Below are 22,860 nucleotides of genomic sequence, written 5' to 3' on the forward strand. Positions count from 1 at the left end.
ACAAAGAACCCAAAAGGCCTGAACTAGCCAGACCACTCTGTAGGACCCCTGGCAGAGACCCAGGGTTGCTATGAAATCCCACAAGACAAGTCATGTTTAATTTAAGTCTTACACCCAATTCCTGCCTGTGTGCGGAGTTACTTTCTCTTCAACTTTCCAATAAACTTTTCTATCTCCTAACTTTGAGCATCTTAATTACTTGACATTTTCTCTTTTGAAAATATTAAAGAACCCAGGAACTGTGGAAGAACACAGAGACACACCTTCGTTCTCCTGTATCTCTGGCCACCTGATCTCTCAGAGGTGAGAACTTTGCATTTTGCCCACCTCAGAAACCTGCTGTTGGCACCACATGTGCCCTGCACCTGGGCATGATCTAGTCTGGATCTGCTGAAATGAGAGAGAAGGACTTCCCTCGCAGAGGGGAGCTAGTGCGTACCCATGGGCCCCCATGGGAGATGAGTATAAAGCCACAGGGCTCTGCCCACTGTTTCCTGGGGTGGCCAGTTACGTGCATGGCACAAGAACTCACTCTCTGTCTCTCTTAACCTGGTGGCCGGCAGTGGCTTTGGAGGCAGATGGAAAAGGTTCTTGTGGCCTGTGTCATCTACAATTCTAAATTAGGGGCCAGAGCGATAGCACAGCGGGTAGGGCATTTGCCTTGCACACGCCTGACCTGGGTTCGATTCCCAGCATCCCTTAGGGTCCCCCAAGCACTGCCAGGAGTAATTCCTGAGTGCAGAGCCAGGAATAACCCCTGAACATCGCTGGGTGTGACCTAACAAGCAAAATAAAATAAAATAAAAAATAAAATTCTAAGTTGTACTGTTATTACATAGATGCTTATTCCAAAATTTTTTTATGATATTGGGACCATCTGGCTTTGATGCTATGATTACCTCTGTGATCACACGATCATATGATTCCTCAACGATAATCTGACAGTCGCTGTGCACGACAGCTCACTTCACCAGGCCCAATGGGAGAGCCACTTTCAGCTCCTACATTCTGACTGTGCCTAAAGGGACTTAAAACTTTAGATTTCCCTACGGTTACAGAAGATGGAGAGAGAAACCTGGCTCGCACTGAGACAGGAAGCAGGACACGATTCCTATTCTCGTGGATGCACCAAGGGCCTGTGTGCATTTTCATATCTAAGAGGTTTCTAGCAACGGTAAGAAAAAGAATAATAATAATAACCTGGAAATTGATGATTGAAACAGAGAGCTATAACTGCCTCCTTAAAGTTCTGCCTTTTCCGAAATTTGGCTCAGAGGCGATGAAGCAACGAAGAGAGGAATACTCAAGGGTCCTTTCTGGGGCTAACCTGGACTTGTTGGGCTGCTGTAGTTATCTATCTTGCCTAGCTGTCCAGGTTTGTAAACATTTCTGCTCTGAAGGTCACCTCAGAGCCTGGAACACCGTAGCTGGAGGGGCTGGGGCGGGGGCACATTGTGTTCAGAGCAGACGTTCGATTCTCACAACGTGCCACACATAGACATTTCTTAGATCGACTGGGGAGTTGGGGAAAATGGAGGCAAGAGATTGTCAGGCGCGGCGTGCTGCTGCCGTGTCCCCAGAGAGCTGGCTTCTGGGGCATCTCTGTCAGCAGTCGGAGCTCAGAGGGAGCCCTGGCGAGAATTCTAACCTCCCTTTCTCCTCTCTCTAGTTTTTGCATGGTGGCAGGGAGCGAGAGTTCCCATTATCAATCCCCTCAGACCCTTTAGAAATAAAAGTGAGGAAAAAGTCCTGAGGCATGATTTACACATGACGTTCATCCATGCCCAGACTCCTCTCACTCCCCCAGACATGTGCCTTCCTCAGCGGTGCTGGTGATAGGCTCTCTGGTGAGAGAACAATCTGGAGAAGAAGGGTCAGCTTTGCCGGCTGCACAGAGGTCCAGTGCGGCAGCTCCTGGGGGCAGGTGCCCATGAGGGGTAGAGAGCCCAGGCAAGCCCAGCATGGGGCAGCAGAGGCTGCAGGGGGCGTGGGGTGGCCCTCCAGCCATCGGCCTGAGACCTTGTTTCTGCCTGCAGCCGCGGCCCCACCCAAGGCAGACTCACAAACAGGCTCTTCCCTTCACTGGGTGACCCCGGGGCTCCCTTCTCCAACCCCTGCTGGGAACGGGGGCCCAGAGAGACTCCGAGCTCCCCAGAGACCTGGTGGGTCAGGGCACCTGCACTCCCACCCCCACGGAACACCCAACACTCAGAGAACATGGGTGGTGCCCCATGGCCCAGAGGAAGGGACACACGGCCCCCTGGGTGCCCAGGTTGTGGTCTGCCTGACCACGCTGTCCCCCCACCTCTGCCAGGAAGCGGAAAAGGGCCGTGGCATTGGGGCTACATGCTCGAGGACGCGCAGCCTCTCAGGCAATGAAAAGATTAAACATCAGTTCAAAGCAGTGGAGGCTGGAGTGCTGGTCCAGCAGGCAGCACTTGTCTCGCACACGGCCAACCTGGGTTCAGTCCCCTGCAACCCCCCGGGGTCCCCTGAGCCCTTCCAGGAGTGATCCCTGAGCACAGAGCCAGGAGTCAGCCTTGAGCACTGCAGGGTGTGGCTCCCAGACCAGAGAAGCCAGGGTCCTACAGGCTAGCACAGCAAAGACGCCCTCCACGGCGGCCAGGCTCTCCTCCCAGCGGCTGAACCGTGCAGGCTGCGTTATTCATGGCTGCATCTGAGCCGCCTTTCATCGCTGGGGAAGCCGGCATCAAAGGCAGGCTCGGGCCCCTCGCCCCTCCCCAGACTCCCTGGCCTTTGTTGTCCCGGGAGCTGGGTGGTTATTGAACTTTGCAGCCCTGCTGGGCCGAGAGTGAAAGCACCCTGGGAGCCTGCGGGAGAGGTATGGCATGCCCAGAGATAGGGTGCCTCCCGCCGGCGTTGCCATGGCACCCGGACTCGGAGCTCCTGCCTTCTGAATGTCACCGGGCTCTGTGACGAACGTCGCTTCTGAGCCAAACATCTTCTGACAGCCCCGGATGAGAGGCTGACCGCACCTGGGCAGGCTTTGGGGAGGGAGGAAGCAGCCTGTTCTGGCCTGCAGATGCAGCTGACCACTGAGCTCACTCACCTCCCTTGTTTCTCCACTGTGAAGGCGACTTCCCACCATCCACCCCCCGCCCCGCACCCAGCTCTGGGGTCTCAGTGACAGAGCAGGGGACGTGCACCCCCTCTTGGTGCATGGGCAAGTTGTAATCAGCTGCGACCACCGTTGTTTCTGCAATGGACACAGAACCCTGCCCGGTTGGAGTGAGTGAACTGTGTCTCACAGGAAGGTCAAAGGCTGGGGCAGGGGGTTGTCCCTGGAGCTGACTTCTGTCCGGGCACGTCTTTTCAGCCCCAGGAAAGAGCAACTGTCTGATGTCCGGAGAGTGATGCAGAGGAGCAGAGGAGACCAAGAGATCTCTGCTTTCAAGAGAGAGTGAGAGGCTGGGAGAGACACGGCTCCTGTCCTGCCCCGCTCAGCCGCACCAGGGCAGATGAGGCACAGTCACCCAGAGGACAGGGCTTTGCACGGCCAGCGCGGAGAGGCCTTTTCGCCATGTGCCCTTCTAAGTCCTTCCACTTGGAACTGCATCCCAAAGCTGGAACACGAGCCGTCCACTTACTAAGAAAAAAACAAACTGGGTCATCGGCCACCATCCAAATCATACAGCTGCTTCTCCCGGAAGGGAGCATAACATGAGGCCCCCATGCCCATGCCACTGGACTCCGTGCCAGGCTGTTTCACTCGGGGCACCCCAGAGGGGGGCAAATGAGAGCCCTCCCTGCCCCAAGGGACCCAGCAGCCAACCTCCACTACCCAACCACTTCAATGCTCCCCACAAGCTCGGGACAAGCCTCACAGATGAGTGAACATATTCCTGGACACATCATAAGACACTCCCTACTCATTCTCCATAATTACCACACCACATTGGATGGGGTTCAGACAGTAGGCAACAAATCGTAGAGGGAAATATATATATGTATGCATATATACCTATTTTCATATATATATTTATATATATACATATATATATATATATCAAAGCTCACATCACCCAAACTTTAACAACATGTCAGTGATATCCTATAGAATGTCTTAATGGCTCCTGCCAAAATAGAACCATCTTCACACTGTTTCCTCTATGAACACTTTTTTTGTAAGCATGTTCAGCAGTTCTTCATAACAGACAATCACTGTCACTGTCCTCCCGTTGTTCATCGATTTCCTTGAGCGGGCCCAGTGACGTCTCCATTGGAGACTTTGTTGTTACTGTGTTTGGCATATCGAATACGTCAGGGGGAGCTTGCCAGGCTCTGCCATGCAGGCGAGATACTCCCGGTAGCTTGCCGGGCTCTCCGAGAGGGGTGGAGGAATCGAACTCGGGTGGGCCATGTTGGCTGCGTGCAAGGCAAACACCCTACCGCTGTGCTATCGCTATTCTTTCAGCTGTGTTTTGGGACAGGGATTGGGGCTTGGGATGGAAACATTCCGAATTGGTGGTGGGGAGGTGTCATCATGGTGGGATTGGAGTTTGAATATTAAATGTAGTCAAATATTGTGAACTAACTTATAAAATTAAAAAAAGAGATTAAAGAAAAAGAAGAAAAACAAAATGACCTCCAATTTTCACATTCAGTAGCACCCTCTTTATTCAGGACGATGCTTTTACATGAAGACCTTGAAGTGGGAGTAAGCTACAGTATGTCATAGAATCCTCTGCATAGGGCGATACATGGATTGATTCTTATTTTGAAAATAAGTGGGGTCGGTTTAGATTTCTTGTTTGCTCTTGCTCTGGGGCAGCACCCGGCTGTGCTCAGGGCTTGCTCCCACTCTGTGCTCAGGGATCCCTCCTGGGGGGGCCCTGAGGGACCCTGCGTGGGCCAGGCATTGAACCAACGTCAGCTGCATGCAAAGCAAGTGCCTTATCCGCTGCACTGTTTAGCCAGCCCAGTTTAGAATTTTTTTAAATGAAATCATGTATTTTTTTTTCTTTCTGGGTCACATCCAGTGATGCTCAGGGGTTACTCCTGGCTCATACACTCAGGAATTACTCCTGGTGGGGCTCGGGGGACCATATGGGATGCCAAATATTGAACCCGGGTTGACCACGTGCAAGGTAAATGCCCTACCCGCTGTGCTATCACTCCAGCCTCTGAAATTATGCTTTTAGGATAACAAGTCTTCCTTTTCAGGAAGAATTCTCTGCTCCATTTTGTCTGTATTTAGCCCCCTGTGTTCATTGGAAGCACAGTCTATAGACCAGTGGGAGTCAGGGAAAGCGACTGAGAACCATCCCCGGGAACGCCAGTGACCCGACCCTCGTCCCCGGCCTCGTCCTGGAGACACAGGACGCCTCACCTCGGACACGGTGCAGTTCAGCTGGAAGATCTGCCCTTCGCCTTCCACCTGCCGCACACAGAGCTTGCAGACCAGCTCCACGGTGCTCCGGCTGAGCCTCTCCAGGGTGAAGGTGCAGTGGCGGAGCCGTGGGGAGCCGCCCCACACATGCGAGAAGGGGATCTCCTGCGGGGAGGGGAGGAGAGACGCCAAGAGTGAGGACCGTCCGAGCACCCAGCCTCACCCTCCTCTCTCCATCCTTTGCACAGTCCTGGCACCCTCCGCCACCCCGCCACCCCTGCTAGGAACACGCTGAGACCAAGCCGGGCAGACCACAGCCACACCCTCAGGGGGAGCGGCCGAGCGGGCATTCAAGGCCAGAACCATCGGCCGAACCAACCCGCCACTCGTCTCTCATTTACCAAAACGGGCCTTGCAACGGAGTCTGAAAGTTTAGAATGTTTCTCAGATAAAACCCAGCACTGCAGGCCTTGCTCATTAAAAGGAATCCCCGCGGTGCCCTTGTGGAGGGAAGGGGAGAGTCTAAAGGCCGGCACACAGGCCCCTTCCACACACACGCAGGATGCCGGAGCTCAGCCTGCACACTGCATGCCGGGTCAGCTGATGCAGAGAGCCAGAGGCCCCAGTGGCGTCTCCTGAGCGGGCATGTGTACCCGCCTCGAGGCCCGCACCATGGTCCACGGGGGTCTAGGAGACCATCACAAAGGGGGCTGCACTCCAGATGGAATCCCAAAGACCAAGAGTGTCCACAAGCAAGGCCCAGGTATGTGGATTTCTGGACTGAAACTCTAGGCCGCATGGCAGCAGAGGACCTGGGCTGTCCCTCCCTGGGTCCCCGCCCGCCCAGAAGACTGGCTGTCATGCCCACAATTAGCCTCCGGGTGCCATCTTAGCTCACCAATAGCCCTGGCCCAGAGACGCCCAATTGAATCCCAAAAGGGATTAGTGCCGTACAGAGGTGTCTCTGGAACCCAACCACTTACAATCTAGAAATGTACATTTACTTCGCAGCTTCACGACTTCTCATGAAATTCAAAATGAGCAATGGAAAACATATTATCTAGTGTCTGCCTCTGGCAGACAGGCTTGAATGGTGGTGGGAAAATTTGAGAAAAACATGATGCCCTGTATTAGAGAGAGAATATTGGGGAAGTTGTCTGCCACAGAGGCAGGGTAAGGACTGTGATGTGTATGTATGTGAGGGGGGTTGATACTTGGGACATCGGGGGTGGAAAACGTGCACTGATGGAGGGATGGGTGTTCCATCATTATACGGCTGAATCCCGAACACGGAAGCTTTGTAACCCTATCTCACAGTGATACAATAAAATTAAAAAAAGTAATGTGGAGTTCATGCCCAATTCAATCAGCTTAATCAATGGCTGAACAAATAGCAGTACTTCTACATTATTTTTAAAAAAAGTGGGGAGGACGACAGCATGAGACTAGGTGCCAGCCAACAGGACAGAGAAGGGAACAAGCTGAGGCTGTACCATGCTTGAAAAAGGGTAAGAACATGCCCGGGTCGCCCTGAGAGTGACCCGAGAGTCTTTCCAGCACATCAGAGCAGGGGCTGTGAGGGGGGCCCAGAAGACATGGAAGGGAGGGAACGGTCAGGGACCATCTGGGACACACTGGCAGTGAAGATGCTGGACATCTGTTTGTGTGAACCTGCAAGCAGGAGACCCAACTACAGCAACCAAACTTCAAGATGCGCCTTGTAGGGGAGGCTGGGCCGGGAAGGACCCCCGGACACTGGTGCAGGGAGACTAACCGGGATGGGGCTGGAACACCACGTACTTGAACTCAACTAGGAGTGACTCTGTAAGTCACAGTGTCTCAATAAAATTAGAAAATAAACAGTAGAAGCTGGTAGTATAGAAAATTCAGCAGGATTGGGGCTGGAGCAATAGATAACACAGCAGGTAGATGTTTGCCTTGCACACAGCTGACCCGGGTTCGATTCCCAGCATCCCATAGGGTCCCCTGAGCACCGCCAGGAGTAATTCCTGAGTGCATGAGCCAGGAGTAACCCCTGAGCACCGCTGGGTGTGGCCCAAAAAGCAAAAAAAATTCAGCAAGAAAGATAATATCCTCCCTCCCCTGGGTTAGTTGGTGACTGTGGCAAGTTATTTAGCCTGGTGTTAACCTGTTCCTCAGTTTCCTCACCAGTGAAATAGAAAGCAAGTGAATCACACCCTCTGCTGCAGTTGGATGAGACAAACCACAGTGCGTGAGTTGGTCAGAGTTTATCAAGACTTAGACTAAATTAATGCTAGACTGCATTATTATATTCCCATTTAATATTGTATTAAAGAGATTCTTATTTATTTTTTCTTTTTGGGTCACACCCGGCGACGCTCAGGGGTTACTCCTGGCTCTGCACTCAGGAATTACTCCTGGCGGGGCTCGGGGGACCATATGGGCTGCTGGGAATCGAACCCAGGTCGGCCACATGAAGGGCAAACACTCTACCCGCTGTGCTATTGCTCCAGTCCCTTAAAGAAACTCTTACGAAAAGGGAAGATTGTGAGCTTTTCTGGCAGTTGCAAAGTAGGAAAAAGGGAGGAAAGAAAAGAAAAGAAGTGATAAAGTCAAACCCTGATCTCTCAGTGAAGTGCTGGCTGAGTCAGACCCCTTGCAAATTCGGAATTTTCTTGCCTGTGTGTTGTCTGTAAGGTTTGGGCAGTGAGCATGAGCCCAGATTCGGGGGGGGGGGGGGAGGGGTCTCCCCTGTCTGCCTCCAGCAGGTTCTCCAAGTCAGAAATCACAGCCAGCCGGGAGCAGTGGGGGTGGGGGGGTGGGCACAGCATCTACACAGGTGAGGACCAGGGTCCCAGCTGTTCTGAGCGGGCCTGCGTGTGTAATATCACAGTGGCCGCAGGAACAGGGCTGGCTGACGGAGCCTGGACACCCCTGCAAGTCCTCTACCTCCTCCCGGGCACTTGTGTCAGATCAGGGAGCAGGAGTGCAGCTACGCTGCTCATTCATCCCGCCCGTATTTCTCTTTACTTTAGTTCCCCAACTGGAGTTCCCGGGACATTTCCGGTGTAAAGGCACCCTCAACAAGCCTGAGGCGGGTGGAATGTTAGAGCAATATGCAGTGATGCTTTTCTAGGACCGGGTGTCTGGCTGTCTTGGCTCTTTTTTGTCAGTGGAGTCAACATTAACTCTGAAAATGAATCAAGACGATGGGCTTGGGTATCTTATTTTCTAAAAACAACTCAACAACCATATAATTTCTTTCCTTTCTGGAATGCCAAGAAGAAAAAGGCATTCCTCCAGCTACTTTGGAAGAACTCAGGTAGGACTGATTCTAGGAAGGGAAGGTCCCGTGTGCCGACACTTTTTGGCTCTTCTGCCCTGGCTGTCCCGAGTCGCGAGCGGGCCCTTACCTGGTACTTGGCGAGCAGCTTGCTCTTCCAGTGGGAGTGGGCGAGGTCGTGGATGGACAGGCGCAGGTTGTGGGCACTGCCTTTGAAGTGAAGAGCCTTTGGTTCCTCCAGGAGCTGCCCGCCCATCTGCCTCTCCAGCTGCAGAACTTCCTACGAGACATTTGAAAAACAGAATGGCCAGATCAGGGAGTGGACGGTGCGATGCTCGTGTGACGCCCAGGGACACCCTGAACTTGTGTGACGCTGAGTCTTCCTGACCGTGCAACAAATCCACACAGGCTACACTCCCAACAGGACACCGGAACAGCTTTATATTTTTGCTTTATATTTTGGGTTTTGATTTTGGTGCTCAGGGTTTACTCCTGGCTCTGTGCTCAGAGGTCACTCCGGGGATATCTGAGGATTGAACTTGGGTCGACTATATGCAAGGCAAGTGCCTTATTCACTGCACTATCTCCCCATCCCAAGTAGAATATCTAATCATGTTCAGGGAAGGAACAATCAGAACTTCACATGGGAAGGACTCTCGAATGAAAGAAAAATAGGTAGAATTATACAGAAACATATGCATATTTTCAGTTAATTTTTAGGACAGTGAAAAATATTTACAAAACAAACTCATATTTTGGATTTAGTAAAACCAGTCAATAACAAACAATTATTTTTCAAACATAAAACACTGTCACTGTCCACTGTCCTCCCGTTGTTCATCGATTTGCTTGAGCGGGCCCAGTAACATCTCCATGGTGACAATTGTTACTGTGTTTGGCATATCAAACACGACACGGGGAGCTTGCCAGGCTTTGCCATCCAGGTGAGATACTCTCCGTAGCTTGCCAGGCTCTCTGAGAGGGGCGGAGGAATCGAACTGGCATCAGCCATGTTGGCTGCGTGCAAGGCAAATGCCCTACCACTGTGTTATCACTCCCGACCAACATAAAACAATCCTTTGCAATTTGTTTTACAGAATTAAGCTAATTAAAATTCTACTTAATCATTTACCCACAAGAACCATTGCATGACTCTGATTGTGACAATAGTCAAACTTTGATCAGTATCTGCCCTATCTGAAGAAAAATGCTGATCCTGGCTAGGAAGGTTTTTCCACACCAAACACCGGACTAAAGGGCACTTCCAATTATTTTTTAAAATAACACCTTCAGGCCATGCAAGTGGCTAAGGTTGATGCTCTGGGTTTGCTTTGGCACCACCTGCCCCCGAACCCTGGGAGATGCAGTCCCCACAACTACCACTGCAATACGTAAGAGAACGCTTCATTTCTCAAGTACCGTAAGGGACCAACAAATGCGTTGTGTATATAGAGATTTAACACCAAGACAAATTCTATATATTCCCCCATTCCTCAAGCCACCGAACGTGACTTAATGAAGCAGCTTTGCTAGGGCTGCAATGACCCAAACATAACAAGGCAGGTTATCGAGGGCCACGACGGGTCTTCCTAGCTGCATATCCCCTTGTCTGCTGAGAATCTGGTGGGAAGCAAACCATTTGGTGACACCGGCACCCACAGTGCATCTGACGGGTCCCAAGCACAGAGGGGCAGAGCAGAAGGGGTACTGCAGGGATCGGGGTGGTTCCCATTGGTGATATATCCCTTTTCCAGCAGGAGTGCAGCCCCTGCACCCTCATGCATCCCGGCTCCCCTGCCCCAGGTAAGGCATAAACAGCTCATTGCAACCGTCATCGCTGAGTGAGGTCACCATTCTCACAGTGCAAAGTGCTTCAGAAACCCACGTGGTCGGGGACATATCGGGGCAATGTTGAACGTGGACTCCAGTAACGACACCTCTAATTAGTGTTTAATTAGATATGGCAAGAGTTCAGTGACGAGAGGCTGTCCTGGTCCAGCTGCCGAGAGCATCGATGCTGAGTGACAGGAATGCTGCCACCTGGGACCCGGGCCTGAGCTCCCAGCCAGCCACCAGCCAGTTGGCTGCTGGGACGCATATGCTGTGGCATGGCATGCCTGCCACTCAAGGTCCCAGAGGGTCCTGGGAGGCCCCCGGGCTCGCCGCACCCAGCCCTGTGCCCCACAGACACCCGCCCCCCACACTTCACACGCTGTCCCTCCACCAGAGTCTGGCCATGTGGAAAGACGCGGATCGGAAGAATGCGGGTTAATTGCTGTCTCTTCTGCTTCAGTGGGAAGCGTAATGAGCGTCTGTTGATCATGCTCACGTCTCGTTAGCATACGAGAGAAAGCTGATGTTCCCAGTGAACCTGGCACCTGACAAATTCTAAAGCTAAAACGATGTTTGTTTATAAGCCATTAGAAGGAAAAAAAACATAATTAGAAATCTTGGAGATTACAGTCATGCCAATCAATCAGTTCTAGCTTCTTTCCAGGACACCCTAATTACCTCATCAAGATGTCTAAAGAGCAATCGATAGTAATTATCTGATTACTATAGATCTTCATTATGTCCAAATTATCTCCCTGGGATGTCTAGAAGAAGATGCATTGTGATCTGGGAGGTAATGGTACCCAACGATGTATAGCCCGCTCCTATAAGCAACAGTGAATCCCAGAGGACGGGACATTATCCGTTTCCTCGGCAGCGAGGGGGGTCATCGGAGAAGAACACTGATGCTTAAGGACCTTGAAGTCAAAGGAAAAAGTCCACGTCATGTACTGTCTGCTGGAGGCAGACCTTTGGGTGTCTTCAAAATACACCGTGGAGAGTTTTCTCTTGGTTTCTTGGGAAAGAGACAGGATTAACCTCAGTTCTTTTCATTTCATTTTATTTGTGTGTGTGTATATGTGTGCGTGTGTGTGTGTGTGTGTGTGTGTGTGTGTGTGTGTGTGTTTGGGCCATACCTGGTGGTACTCAGAGCTTACGCCTGGCTCTGTGATCTGGGGTCCTCCTGCTGGTGCTGGGGATGGAACCGGGGTCACTGAGTGAGGCGACTGTCCCGCCCACTATACTATCTATCTCTCTGACCTCTTCAGCTCTTAGCAGGGGATGTTCCGAGTGTCCCTTAACAACTCTGGTGCGAGTCAAACACAACCTGCTCCTATTCTTAAACTCTGCCTCTTCACTAACCAGGAGAAAGATGAAACTGCCGCAGACTGGGAGAGCTGGGTTTCCCTGGCCTCCACTGGTGAGAAGCACCTGCTTGCAGCTCAGAGCACACCTCATCATCGATCTCATTCAGTCAAAACCTAAGTATGAAAACTGTGTGTGTGTCTCGGCAAATAATGTATCCATGTGAATATATCATTGATGAAGTATTACAACATCGACATCAAGTTAAGTATGATCTCAGACAAACACGAGAATTAGAGTCATCTTTGTTGTCACTGTTGTTCCCGGGATATATCTCCTTATTTCCGTTGAGGAGTGTGACTTGGTCTTGGAGTCGGCTGAATCCAGCAGCCTTTTGCCGTGGCCCTGGGAGAGACCAGCCTGAGTAAGGGGTTCAGCAAGAGAATCTTAGCCAGCCTGACACGAAGCTGTCCTCTGAGAAGCGGCAACCGATATCATCACGCTCACAATGCTCAACTTCAAGGAAACAGAATAAAAGAAACAATAACCAACCTGCAAATTAAAGATCTTTCTAGTCATTCAATAAAACGACTCCTAGGAAAAAGAAATAAAAATCAATAAACAATTAAAACATGCCGTTTCGGCGTGGGACGGGCACAGAGGCCCAGCTCTGGGCAACAAAGCTGAACGGCTCCAATTCCAACAGGTACAGCCCGCCCCCAAGGGCCTGGGTTCCTCTCTGGGCACGCGCAGCTAGAAACAGCCCCGAGACAGCCGGTTTTCAACCCCTGAGCCGCGTGGGACGGGCGCAGAGGCCCAGCTCTGGGCAACAAAGCTGAACGGCTCCAATTCCAACAGGTACAGCCCGCCCCCAAGGGCCTGGGTTCCTCTCTGGGCACGCGCAGCTAGAAACAGCCCCGAGACAGCCGGTTTTCAACCCCTGAGCCGCGTGGGACGGGCACAGAGGCCCAGCTCTGGGCAACAAAGCTGAACGGCTCCAATTCCAACAGGTACAGCCCGCCCCCAAGGGCCTGGGTTCCTCTCTGGGCACGCGCAGCTAGAAACAGCCCCGAGACAGCCGGTTTTCAACCCCTGATCTGCGTGGGACGGGCGCAGAGGCCCAGCTCTGGGCAACAAAGCTGAACGGCTCCAATTCCAACAGGTACAGCCCGCCCCCAAGGGCCTGGGTTCCTCTCTGGGCACGCGCAGCTAGAAACAGCCCCGAGACAGCCGGTTTTCAACCCCTGAGCTGCGTGGGACGGGCACGGAGGCCCAGTTCTGGGCAACAAAGCTGAACGGCTCCAATTCCAAACAGGAGACGTTCCCAACTCCTCGCCCAGTGCCAGGGACTCTTTCCGGAGCCGCGGCTGCTGACGTGGCCGCGAAATATTTTCCCACTACATATGCCATAGGAACCATAAGCTAACTTCTTAGATGGAAACTTCTCTATTTTAGCTCAGCCACTAGAAATACAGTTGCCAATAACTCATAAGCCTATCTTAACTCACACTGCATATCAAGCAGAATAGTAACACTGAACGTGAAGGACTAAACCACACCTCTCACAATGGTAAAGCAACGCAAAAGCCCACCAAACATTCATATTGAAGAGTCTAGCCCAGATGACACCAACAGTACTGTAGTGTTAGACAACCTCTCTGACAAGGAATTCAGGAGGGAGCTACTTAGGATGCTTAGGGAATTAAAAGAAACAATGGAAAGCAATGCCAATAGAAGACAAGAGGATCTAAAGGCAGAAATGAGGAAAATGCAATCAGAAATGTCAGACCTGAAAAATCTCGTAGGAGAATTGAAAAGCTCAGTGGAAGGCCTCAGCAGCAGAGTAACAGCGGCTGAGAACAGAATCAGTGAGCTCGAAGATGAAGTTCAGAGACTCTCCCGAAAAGAGCAGAAAATGGAAAAGAGACTCACAATTCGGGAACAGATGGCAAGAGAAGATCGTGATGAAGCCAAGAGGGGTAACATAAGAATTATTGGAGTCCCAGAGGGACAGGAAGAAAACCTCGATGAAGAAGAAACTGTCAAAGACATCATTGCTACAACATTTCCAGAGCTGAAGAAAACTTGTGACCACATTCAGGAGGCCCGAAGGGTACCAGCTAGAAGAAATCCGAATAAAAATACCCCAAGACACATTCTGATCAAAATGACCAAAACCTTAGACAGAGACAAAATTCTGAAAGCAGCAAGATCGAAGAAAGAAATCTCTTACAAAGGAGCATCCTTAAAATTCACAGCTGATTTTTCTGATGAAACCCTCATGGCCCGAAAACAGTGGTGGGACATAGTAAAAAAACTCAATGAAATAAATGCCTCCCCCAAAATACTTTTCCCAGCAAGACTCTCATTCATAATAGAAGGAACAACACACAGTTTCACAGACAAACAACAGCTCAGGAACTTCATAGACTCAAAACCATGGTTACAAGAACAACTAAATGGGCTACTTTAAGGCAAGAAAGGCCCCTCAAATACACCCAATTTTAACATAACAATGAGACAAAATCCCATAACAATAATCTCTCTCAATGTCAATGGGCTAAACGCACCAATTAAAAGACATAGAGTGGCAGGATGGATTAGAAAATTGAACCCAACTTTCTGCTGCCTGCAAGAAACGCATCTCAATAGTCAAAGCAAACACAGACTCAGAGTCAAAGGCTGGAAAACAATCCTACAGGCAAACAGCTCCCATAAAAAAGCTGGGGTAGCCATCCTTATATCAGACCACATTGATTTCAGAGTGAGGAAGGTCATAAGAGACAGTGAAGGCCATTACTTATTGATCAGAGGATCTGTACAACAGGAAGAACTTACAATAATAAATGTATATGCACCTAATGAGAGACCAGCAAAGTACTTAAAACAACTACTCATAGATTTGGAAAAAGACATCAATAGCAACACAATACTAGTGGGAGACTTCAACACTGCTTTGTCACCTCTTGATAGATCAACCAGACTCAAGCTTAGCAAGGACATACTTCATTTGAGGGAAACAATGGAAGAAAGGGACTTAGTAGATATATACAGGACACTTCATCCACGAAAAGCTGAATACACATTCTTCTCAAGCGTACATGGAACATTCTCCAAGATAGACCACATGCTGAGCCACAAAACATGCCTCCATAAAATTAAGAAGGTAGAGATTGTATCAACAATCTTCTCAGACCATAATGCGCTGAAATTAGAAGTAAATCACACACAAAAACAGAAAACTAAATCAAACACCTGGAAATTAAACAGTGCACTATTGAACAACGAGTGGATTAGACAGGAAATCAAAGAGGAAATCAAAAGATTCCTAGAAACGAATGAAAATGAGAACACGAGTTACCAAAACTTATGGGACACAGCAAAGGCTGTGTTAAGAGGAAAGTTTATAGCTCTACAAGCATTCCTCAGGAAGGAGGAGCGAGCACACATAAGTAACCTAACCTCACAGCTTAAGAGCTTGGAGAAGGACCAAAAAAAGGAGCACAACCCGAACAGGAGAAAGGAAATAATAAAACTCAGAGCAGAGATTAACGAGATGGAAACCCAAAAAACAATCCGAAAGATCAATGAAACCAAGAGCTAGTTCTTTGAGAAAATTAACAAGATCGATAAGCCTCTAGCAAAACTCACAAAGAAAGGGAGAGAGAAAACCCTAATAAACCGAATCAGAAATGAAAAGGGGGTCATTACAACAGAAACCACAGAAATTCAGAGGATCCTCAGGGAGTACTTTGAGAAGCTTTATGCCACGGAACATCAAAACCTCGAGGAAATGGATAAATTCCTAGACTCCTACAGACTCCCAAGGCTGAACCAAGAAGACCTGGAATACCTGAACAGACCTATCACCATCAAGGAAATTGAAATGGTAATAAAAAGTCTCCCCAAGCACAAAAGTCCTGGCCCGGATGGATTCACTAGTGAATTCTTCCAAATCTTTAAAGAGGACTTACTCCCAATACTCTTTAAGCTTTTCCACGAAATTGAAATATCAAAAACACTTCCAAACAGTTTCTACGAAGCAAATATCACACTGATACCAAAAGCAGACAGAGATACCACAAAGAAAGAGAATTACAGGCCGATATCCCTGATGAACACAGATGCAAAGATCCTCAACAAACTACTAGCAAATAGAATCCAACTACTCATCAAAAAGATCATACACCATGACCAAGTAGGATTCATCCCAGGGATGCAAGGATGGTTCAACATTCGGAAATCAATCAACATAATCCACCATATCAACAAAAGAAAAGATAAAAAGCATATGATCATATCAATAGATGCAGAGAAAGCATTTGATAAGATCCAGCACCCCTTTATGATGAAAACCCTAGCCAAAATGGGTATAGAGGGGACCTTCCTCAACATAATTAAAGCCATCTACCACAAGCCTACAGCAAGCATCATCCTCAATGGGGAAAAACTGAGAGCCTTCCCTCTAAGATCAGGGACGAGACAGGGATGCCCACTCTCTCCACTGCTGTTCAATATAGTACTGGAAGTACTTGCAATAGCGATTAGGCAGGAAAAAGATATTAAGGGCATTCAGGTAGGAAAGGAAGAAATCAAGCTCTCACTATTCGCAGATGATATGACACTCTACTTAGAGAACCCAATAACTTCCACCAAAAACCTCTTAGAAACAATAGACTCGTATAGTAAAGTTGCAGGTTATAAAATCAATACGCAAAAGTCCATGGCTTTCCTATACGCAAACAGTGAGAGAGAAGAAAGCAACATGAAAAAAACAATCCCATTCACAATTGTGCCCCAGAAAATCAAGTACCTAGGAATCAGCTTAACTAAGGAAGTAAAGGACCTGTACAAAGAAAACTACAAAACGCTACTTCAGGAAATAAAAGAGGACATGAGGAAATGGAAAGATATCCCCTGCTCATGGGTCGGGAGACTTAACATTGTCAAAATGGCAATACTACCGAAAGCATTGTATAAATTCAATGCAATCCCTATAAGGATACCCATGACATTCTTCAAAGAAATGGAGCAAACACTCTTGAAATTTATATGGAACAATAAGCCCCCACGAATAGCTAAAGCAATTCTTGGGAAAAAGAAAATGAGAGGAATCAACCTCCTGAACTTCAAACTGTACTACAAAGCAGTAATAATTAAAACAGCATGGTACTGGAACAAAGGCAGAACTGCAGACCAATGGAACAGGGTTGAATACACTGACATCTCTCCTCAATCATATGCTCATCTAATCTTTGATAAAGGTGCAAGTAATGTGAAGTGGAGTAAGGAAAGCCTCTTTAATAAATTGTGTTGGCATCACTGGACGGCTACATGCAAAAAAATAGGCTCAGAACTCTGCCTAACACCATGTACAAAAGTAAGATCAAAATGGATTAAAGACCTCAACATCAGACCAGAAACCATAAGGTACATTGAAGATAAAGTTGGCAAAACCCTCCATGACATTGAAGCTAATGGTATCTTCAAAGATGCCATGCCACTGGCCGAGCAAGTGAAAACAGAGATAGATAAATGGGACTATCTTAAACTAAGAAGCTTCTGCACCTCCAAAGAAACAGTGACCAAAATACAAAGACAGTCTACAGAATGGGAAAGGATATTCACCGAATACACATCTGACAAGGGGTTGATATCCAGGATATACAAAATACTGGTTAAACTCCACAAGAAGAAAACATCCAACCCCATCCAAAAATGGGGCAATGAAATGAACAGAAACTTTCTCAAAGAAGAAATCCGAATGGCAAAAAAGCACATGAGAAAATGCTCTACATCATTAATCATCAGGGAGATGCAGATCAAAACCACAATGAGATACCATCTCACACCTCAGAGACTGGCCCACATTCAAAAGAACAAAAGCAACCGATGCTGGCGTGGATGTGGCGAGAAAGGGACACTCCTTCACTGTTGGTGGGAATGTCCACTGGTTCAGCCCTTCTGGAAAACAGTATGGACGATTCTCAAAAAATTAGAAATTGAGCTCCCATTTGACCCAGCAATACCACTCCTGGGAATATATCCCAGAGAGGCAAAAATGTATAGTCGAAGTGACATCTGCACTTGTTTGTTCATTGCAGCCCTCTTTACAATAGCCAGAAACTGGAAGAAACCTGAATGCCCAAGAACAGATGACTGGTTAAAGAAACTTTGGTACATCTACACAATGGAGTACTATGTAGCTCTTAGAAAAGATGAAGTCATGAAATTTACATACAAGTGGTACAATATGGAAAGTATCATGCTAAGCCAAATGAGTCAGAAAGAGAGGGATAGACATAGAAAGATTGCATTCATCTGGGGGATATAAAGTAACAAAGTATGAGATTAATACCCAAGAATAGCTGAGATCAGCACCAGGAGGATTACTCCATAACTTAGAGGCCAGCCGGGTATCCTAGAGGAAAGGGCTATTCAGATAGAGAAGGGAGCACCAAATAAAGGATGTTTGGAGGATCCTCCCAGGAGGGGAGATGCATGTCGAAAGTAGACTATGGACTGAACATGTTTGCCACTCAATGCCTCTTTTGCAGACCACAACACCCAAAAGGAGAGAGAGAACACAGGGGATTGCCCTGCCATAGAGACGGGGGGATGGGGGGATGGGGGTGGGAGGGATATTATCCATGGTGGTGGAAAATGGGCACTGGTGGAGGGATGGGTATCTGATCATTGTATAATTGAAGCCAAAGCACAAAAAATTGTAAATCTACAACTTAAAAAAAAATAAAATAAAATAAAGGGGGAAAAAAAAAAAACATGCCGTTTCATCACTAATCTTGCGAGAGGTGCCAAGCCAAGCAGAGGAAACTCACGGGTACCTCAGTCTTCGGCTGAAAACTCTGGGCCCCCTCGGGAGGGAGATAATCCCAACCCCACAGCCACTACTTATAAACAGTCCAACGTCACTGCATCACCAGTGATCTCTGAAGAGATACCAAGCTGACGAAACCCTCGGTACATAGATTCTCAGGCTGAAAACTGCAGGGTCCTCTCAGAGGGGGGTCGGCAGCCTCCCCCAGCCTACACCCACACCTACGCTCACACCCACAGTGGCCACCCTGTAAACCGGCAAGCCTCTCAGCTCCCAGACCAGCCTCCGACGAGATGCCAAGCCACTGGGGGCTCACGGGCACACAGGGTTTCAAGCTGAGACCACTGGGGCTCCTCGGAAGAGACTCTTACCCATTCTACAGATACTGAGACTCCAAGAATGTGGCTGCGTGACCCGCCCAGTTCCAAAAATCCCAACAGTTCAGTAGGGGCAGAGAAATTAGATGGGGGACTCACACAGAAGTCAGTGAAAAGCACTGCGCAAAAATAATATCACAGACAGCTCAACTCGCAGCCATCACTGGCCTTAATAACCCCACTGTGAGAGAGAACAATTCTCACAAACCCTCTGTTCCCGAGCTATGCTTTGAAAGTTCCCCTTAGCCATTTTGCTGTAAGAAGCAATATAAAATAGATTGTTTTGTGACTTGGAGAGGGGCAGGTTTGGAGGGGGAGGGAACCCGAGGAGGAGAGCGGTGGCGGGAAGGTCACATTGGGCATGGAATTGGTGTTGTAACACTGAGTGCCCGAAACAATTTTATAGAGCCACTTTACAAACCACAGTGTTCTTTGGAAAAATAACAATCAAAATAAAAATAAGTTCTTAGGCTCTTTCAGTTACCAGAAAGGGCGTGAAAAGGTGGCGGGCTTGTCAGTGTGTAAAAGTGAGGGAGGAAATTAGACTTTTGGTGGCGAACTTCATGGAGTATACACAAATGTTGATTTATAAGGCTTTGCACACAAAGCATATAGGATATTGCCAACTAAATTTAACTGTAGAAATTGAAACACTGAAAAAACATCGAGGAACTGCAGAATCTAAAAACCACACGGAAGTTTTGTGTCAGAAGACAGAAGCAGGAGTACCTGCGACTCTGGCCAAGGATGTTCCACCTGTGACAGTCTAAGTGACGCACCATCAGATGGATTATGGCACATCTCACGCGAAATCTTACTTAGAAGTTTTAGTTTGAGAACTTGATGTTTTGTTTTATTTTGCTTTGGGGTCATACAGCTTGACCTGGGCCCTTCCCCGTGGGCCTTAAGGGGTCGCTGGCTCTTGCCCGGCTGGCAGCCCAGCCAAAGGCATCCACGGGCACTGGGGCCCTCAGTGTGGGGGCAGCGTGGCCACTAGTCTCGCACCCTGACCCACGAGTCCACGTCCTGTTGGCCCTGGGACAGCCGCAGCCCTGAGGCTCCCCTGCCCTGCCCAGCCCTGAGATGTGGTCAGTGTGGTCGGCTGGTGGCTACCCCTGCCCCCGGACTCCTCTGCAGTGTGACCCCATGGTGCCCAGGGGCCAGGACAGCAGGGGAGAGGCTGACGGGCTCCCCAGGGCCCGTCCACTGCTCACTGCCTCAGTCACCTAGGCTCAGCCTCCACCTGCCCGACTCACACTCACCCCTCCTCCCGTGTGCCAGCTCAGCTGCACCCCTGCCAGCCTCACCCCATCCCATATCACCCCTCCCATCCTCACCCCTCCAGCCTCACCCCTCCCAGCCTCACCCCTAAGCCTCACCCCTCCCAGCCTCACCCTTTCTATCCTCTCCCCTCCCAGCCTCACCCCTCCCAGGCTCACCTCTCCCAGCCTCACCCCTCCAGCCTCACCCCATCCCAGTCTCACCCCTCCCAGCCTCACCCCTCCCAGTCTCACCCCTCCTAGCCTCACCCTCCCAGGCTCACCCCTCCCAGCATCACCCTGTCCTGTTGTCAGCCTATCCCAGACTCACCCCTCTAGCTTCACTCCTCCCAGCCTCACCCTTTCTATCCTCTCCCCTCCCAGCCTCACCCTTTCTATCCTCTCCCCTCCCAGCCTCACCCTTCCAAGGCTCACCTCTCCCAGCCTCACCCCTCCAGCCTCACCCCATCACAGCCTCACCCCTCCCAGTCTCACCCCTAAGCCTCACCCCTCCCAGTATCACCCCATCCCAGCCTCACCCTTTCTATCCTCTCCCCTCCCAGCCTCACCCCTCCAAGGCTCACCTCTCCCAGCCTCACCCCTTCCAGCCTCATCCCTCCAGCCTCACCCCTTCCCAGCCTCACCCCATCCCAGTCTCACCCCATCCCAGCCTCACCCCATTCTAGCCTCACCCTGTCCTGTTGTCACCCTATCCCAGCCTCACTCCAGCCCAGCCTCACCCCTCCAGCCTCACCCCTCCTCATCACCAGTCCTTGGGGCGCTCCCCCTCAGCCCAGCTCTGCTGGCAGCAGACCCCCTCCTGTCCAGGGGCGCCCTCTGTCCTCCTTCAGACTGTCCACTCAAGGGGACCAGCCATCTTTAGCGTCCCTGTTTCCCGCCGCCCCCTTGGATCCCTCCCCAGAGAAAGGAATGGCCACTCTGCAGCCCGACACAGACGGCGCCCGGCCTCGGGAAGGGCGGCAGGGGCGCACCCGGGTCTGCCCAGAGACCCCCTTGGCACACGCGGCTGCTCTGCTGTGGGCTGGGGTGATTTCCAACAGAGCCGCTGCCTGAGTCGGAACTCAGGGAGGAGCTGAGCACCCGGCAGCCTCGGAGAGGGCACGGGACGGGCCAGCAGCCCCCAATGCGGAGGGGCCGCTCTGTGCTCAGGGAAGCCCATGACCTGTGCCCCCCGCCACCAGCAGGCTCTGGGGTCACACGGCTGCGCCTTCAGAAGCGCACTGCAGGTGCGGGCCGTGCCAGCGATCCTCACTGCATGTCTGGGGGTCCTGAGTTGCACACCTGGTACTTCGGGGTCTCAGCTGTGCTCAGGGGCCACTCCGGGGGCTCAGGAGACATGAGGGGGGGTGCGGCTGGGTCAACCCGGTGCAGGCAAGGGCTTGGGCGCGGTGCTGCGGCCTCTCTGCCGGCCGCTGTGCTTTTAGCATCTCCCATCAGGTCTGCTCAAACCCCTCCTGGGTCCCGCGAGCATCCCTCCCCCCGCCCCCCGCGTGAACGGCCTGCGGAACCCTTAGCCCAAGTGACATCCACCTGCCACTCGGGGATGAGGAGCTTCTCTCTTTCACAGAGGCAGCCGTCTCAGCCATGACCTCGAGGGACCTGGCAGAGGCCGGGAAGAGGGTCCCTGACCCTGGTGTCGGCAGACGCTACTCCAACTCCCGTCCACTGTCCCTCCTTGGGCCCCGGCCTCGCCCTGCGGTGCTGGCTCTGGGCAGAGTCCACCAGCTGCCGGCTTCTCCACCTGCTCGTCCTACTGCTGGCACCAGCCTCTCTGCTCTGCCCATCCTCGCGAACCCCAGGGGGCTTGCCAGGCTCTGTCCTGAGTAACAGCCGGGCTGGGCCACACTGGCCGTATGCACACACGTCCCCCCGGTCACTGCGCACAGGGCCTGCCTGCTGCTCTGGCAGCTGCCGCCACTGTGGAACTTTAGTCTGAGCCTCCCTTGCCAGGCTGCCCGTCGGGCCGGCTTGGGACACGTTGAAAGCAAAGTGTCACAGGGAATCAGAGACAGGCTTGTCGCCTGTTCCCTCTCGGGTATGCACTGAGAGAAGGACGATCTCTCCCCGGCTGACTTGGGAGGAGGCCTTCACACTTTTCAGGAACGTTTGTCGTCTCCGACTTCACCCTGGAATGTGCTGTCACTGTCCTCCTGTTGTTCATCGATTTGCTCCAGCGGGCCCAGTAATGTACCCACAGTGACACTTGTTACTGTGTTTGACATATGGAATACATCACAGGTAGCTTGCCAGGCTTTGCCGTGTGGGCAAGATACTCTTGGTAGCTTGCTGGGCTCTCCAAGAGGGGCAGAGGAATCGAACTCGGGTCGGCCATGTTGGCCGCTTGCAAGGCAAATGCTCTACCCACTGTGCTATCGCTCCAGCCCATGCTATTTGTGTTTTATTTCACTCCACCTTCGGGGCCATGCTCGGCTGTGCTGCTCAGGGCTTCTTTCCCAGCTCTGAGCTCGGGGATCACTCATAGCTGGGCTCGGGGACCAAATGGGGTGCCGGGAACCCAACTCAATCAGCTGCATGCAAGGCAAGAGCCTTATCCCAGTCCTCTCTCCAGCCCCCACCCGCTATTTTCGAATATTTCTATTAGTTTCCTTTCT

General features: G+C 50.7%; 1 protein-coding gene across 1 annotated transcript in view; it reads right to left on the minus strand.

Annotated features, from left to right (window-relative positions):
* The window catches only part of UNC5C (unc-5 netrin receptor C), a 387,108-nt gene that overhangs the window by 4,885 nt on the left and 359,363 nt on the right, over positions 1 to 22,860 (minus strand). Inside the window, exons 13-14 of the mRNA XM_056106641.1 lie at positions 8,746 to 8,895; positions 5,351 to 5,515 (exon numbers count right to left, since the gene is read on the minus strand). Coding sequence (XP_055962616.1) covers positions 5,351 to 5,515; positions 8,746 to 8,895 — 315 coding nt within the window. The remainder of the gene's footprint in view (positions 1 to 5,350; positions 5,516 to 8,745; positions 8,896 to 22,860) is intronic.

Source organism: Sorex fumeus, unplaced genomic scaffold (assembly GCF_029834395.1).
Source record: "Sorex fumeus unplaced genomic scaffold, SorFum_2.1 ptg000136l, whole genome shotgun sequence".
Taxonomy (NCBI): Eukaryota; Metazoa; Chordata; class Mammalia; order Eulipotyphla; family Soricidae; genus Sorex; species Sorex fumeus.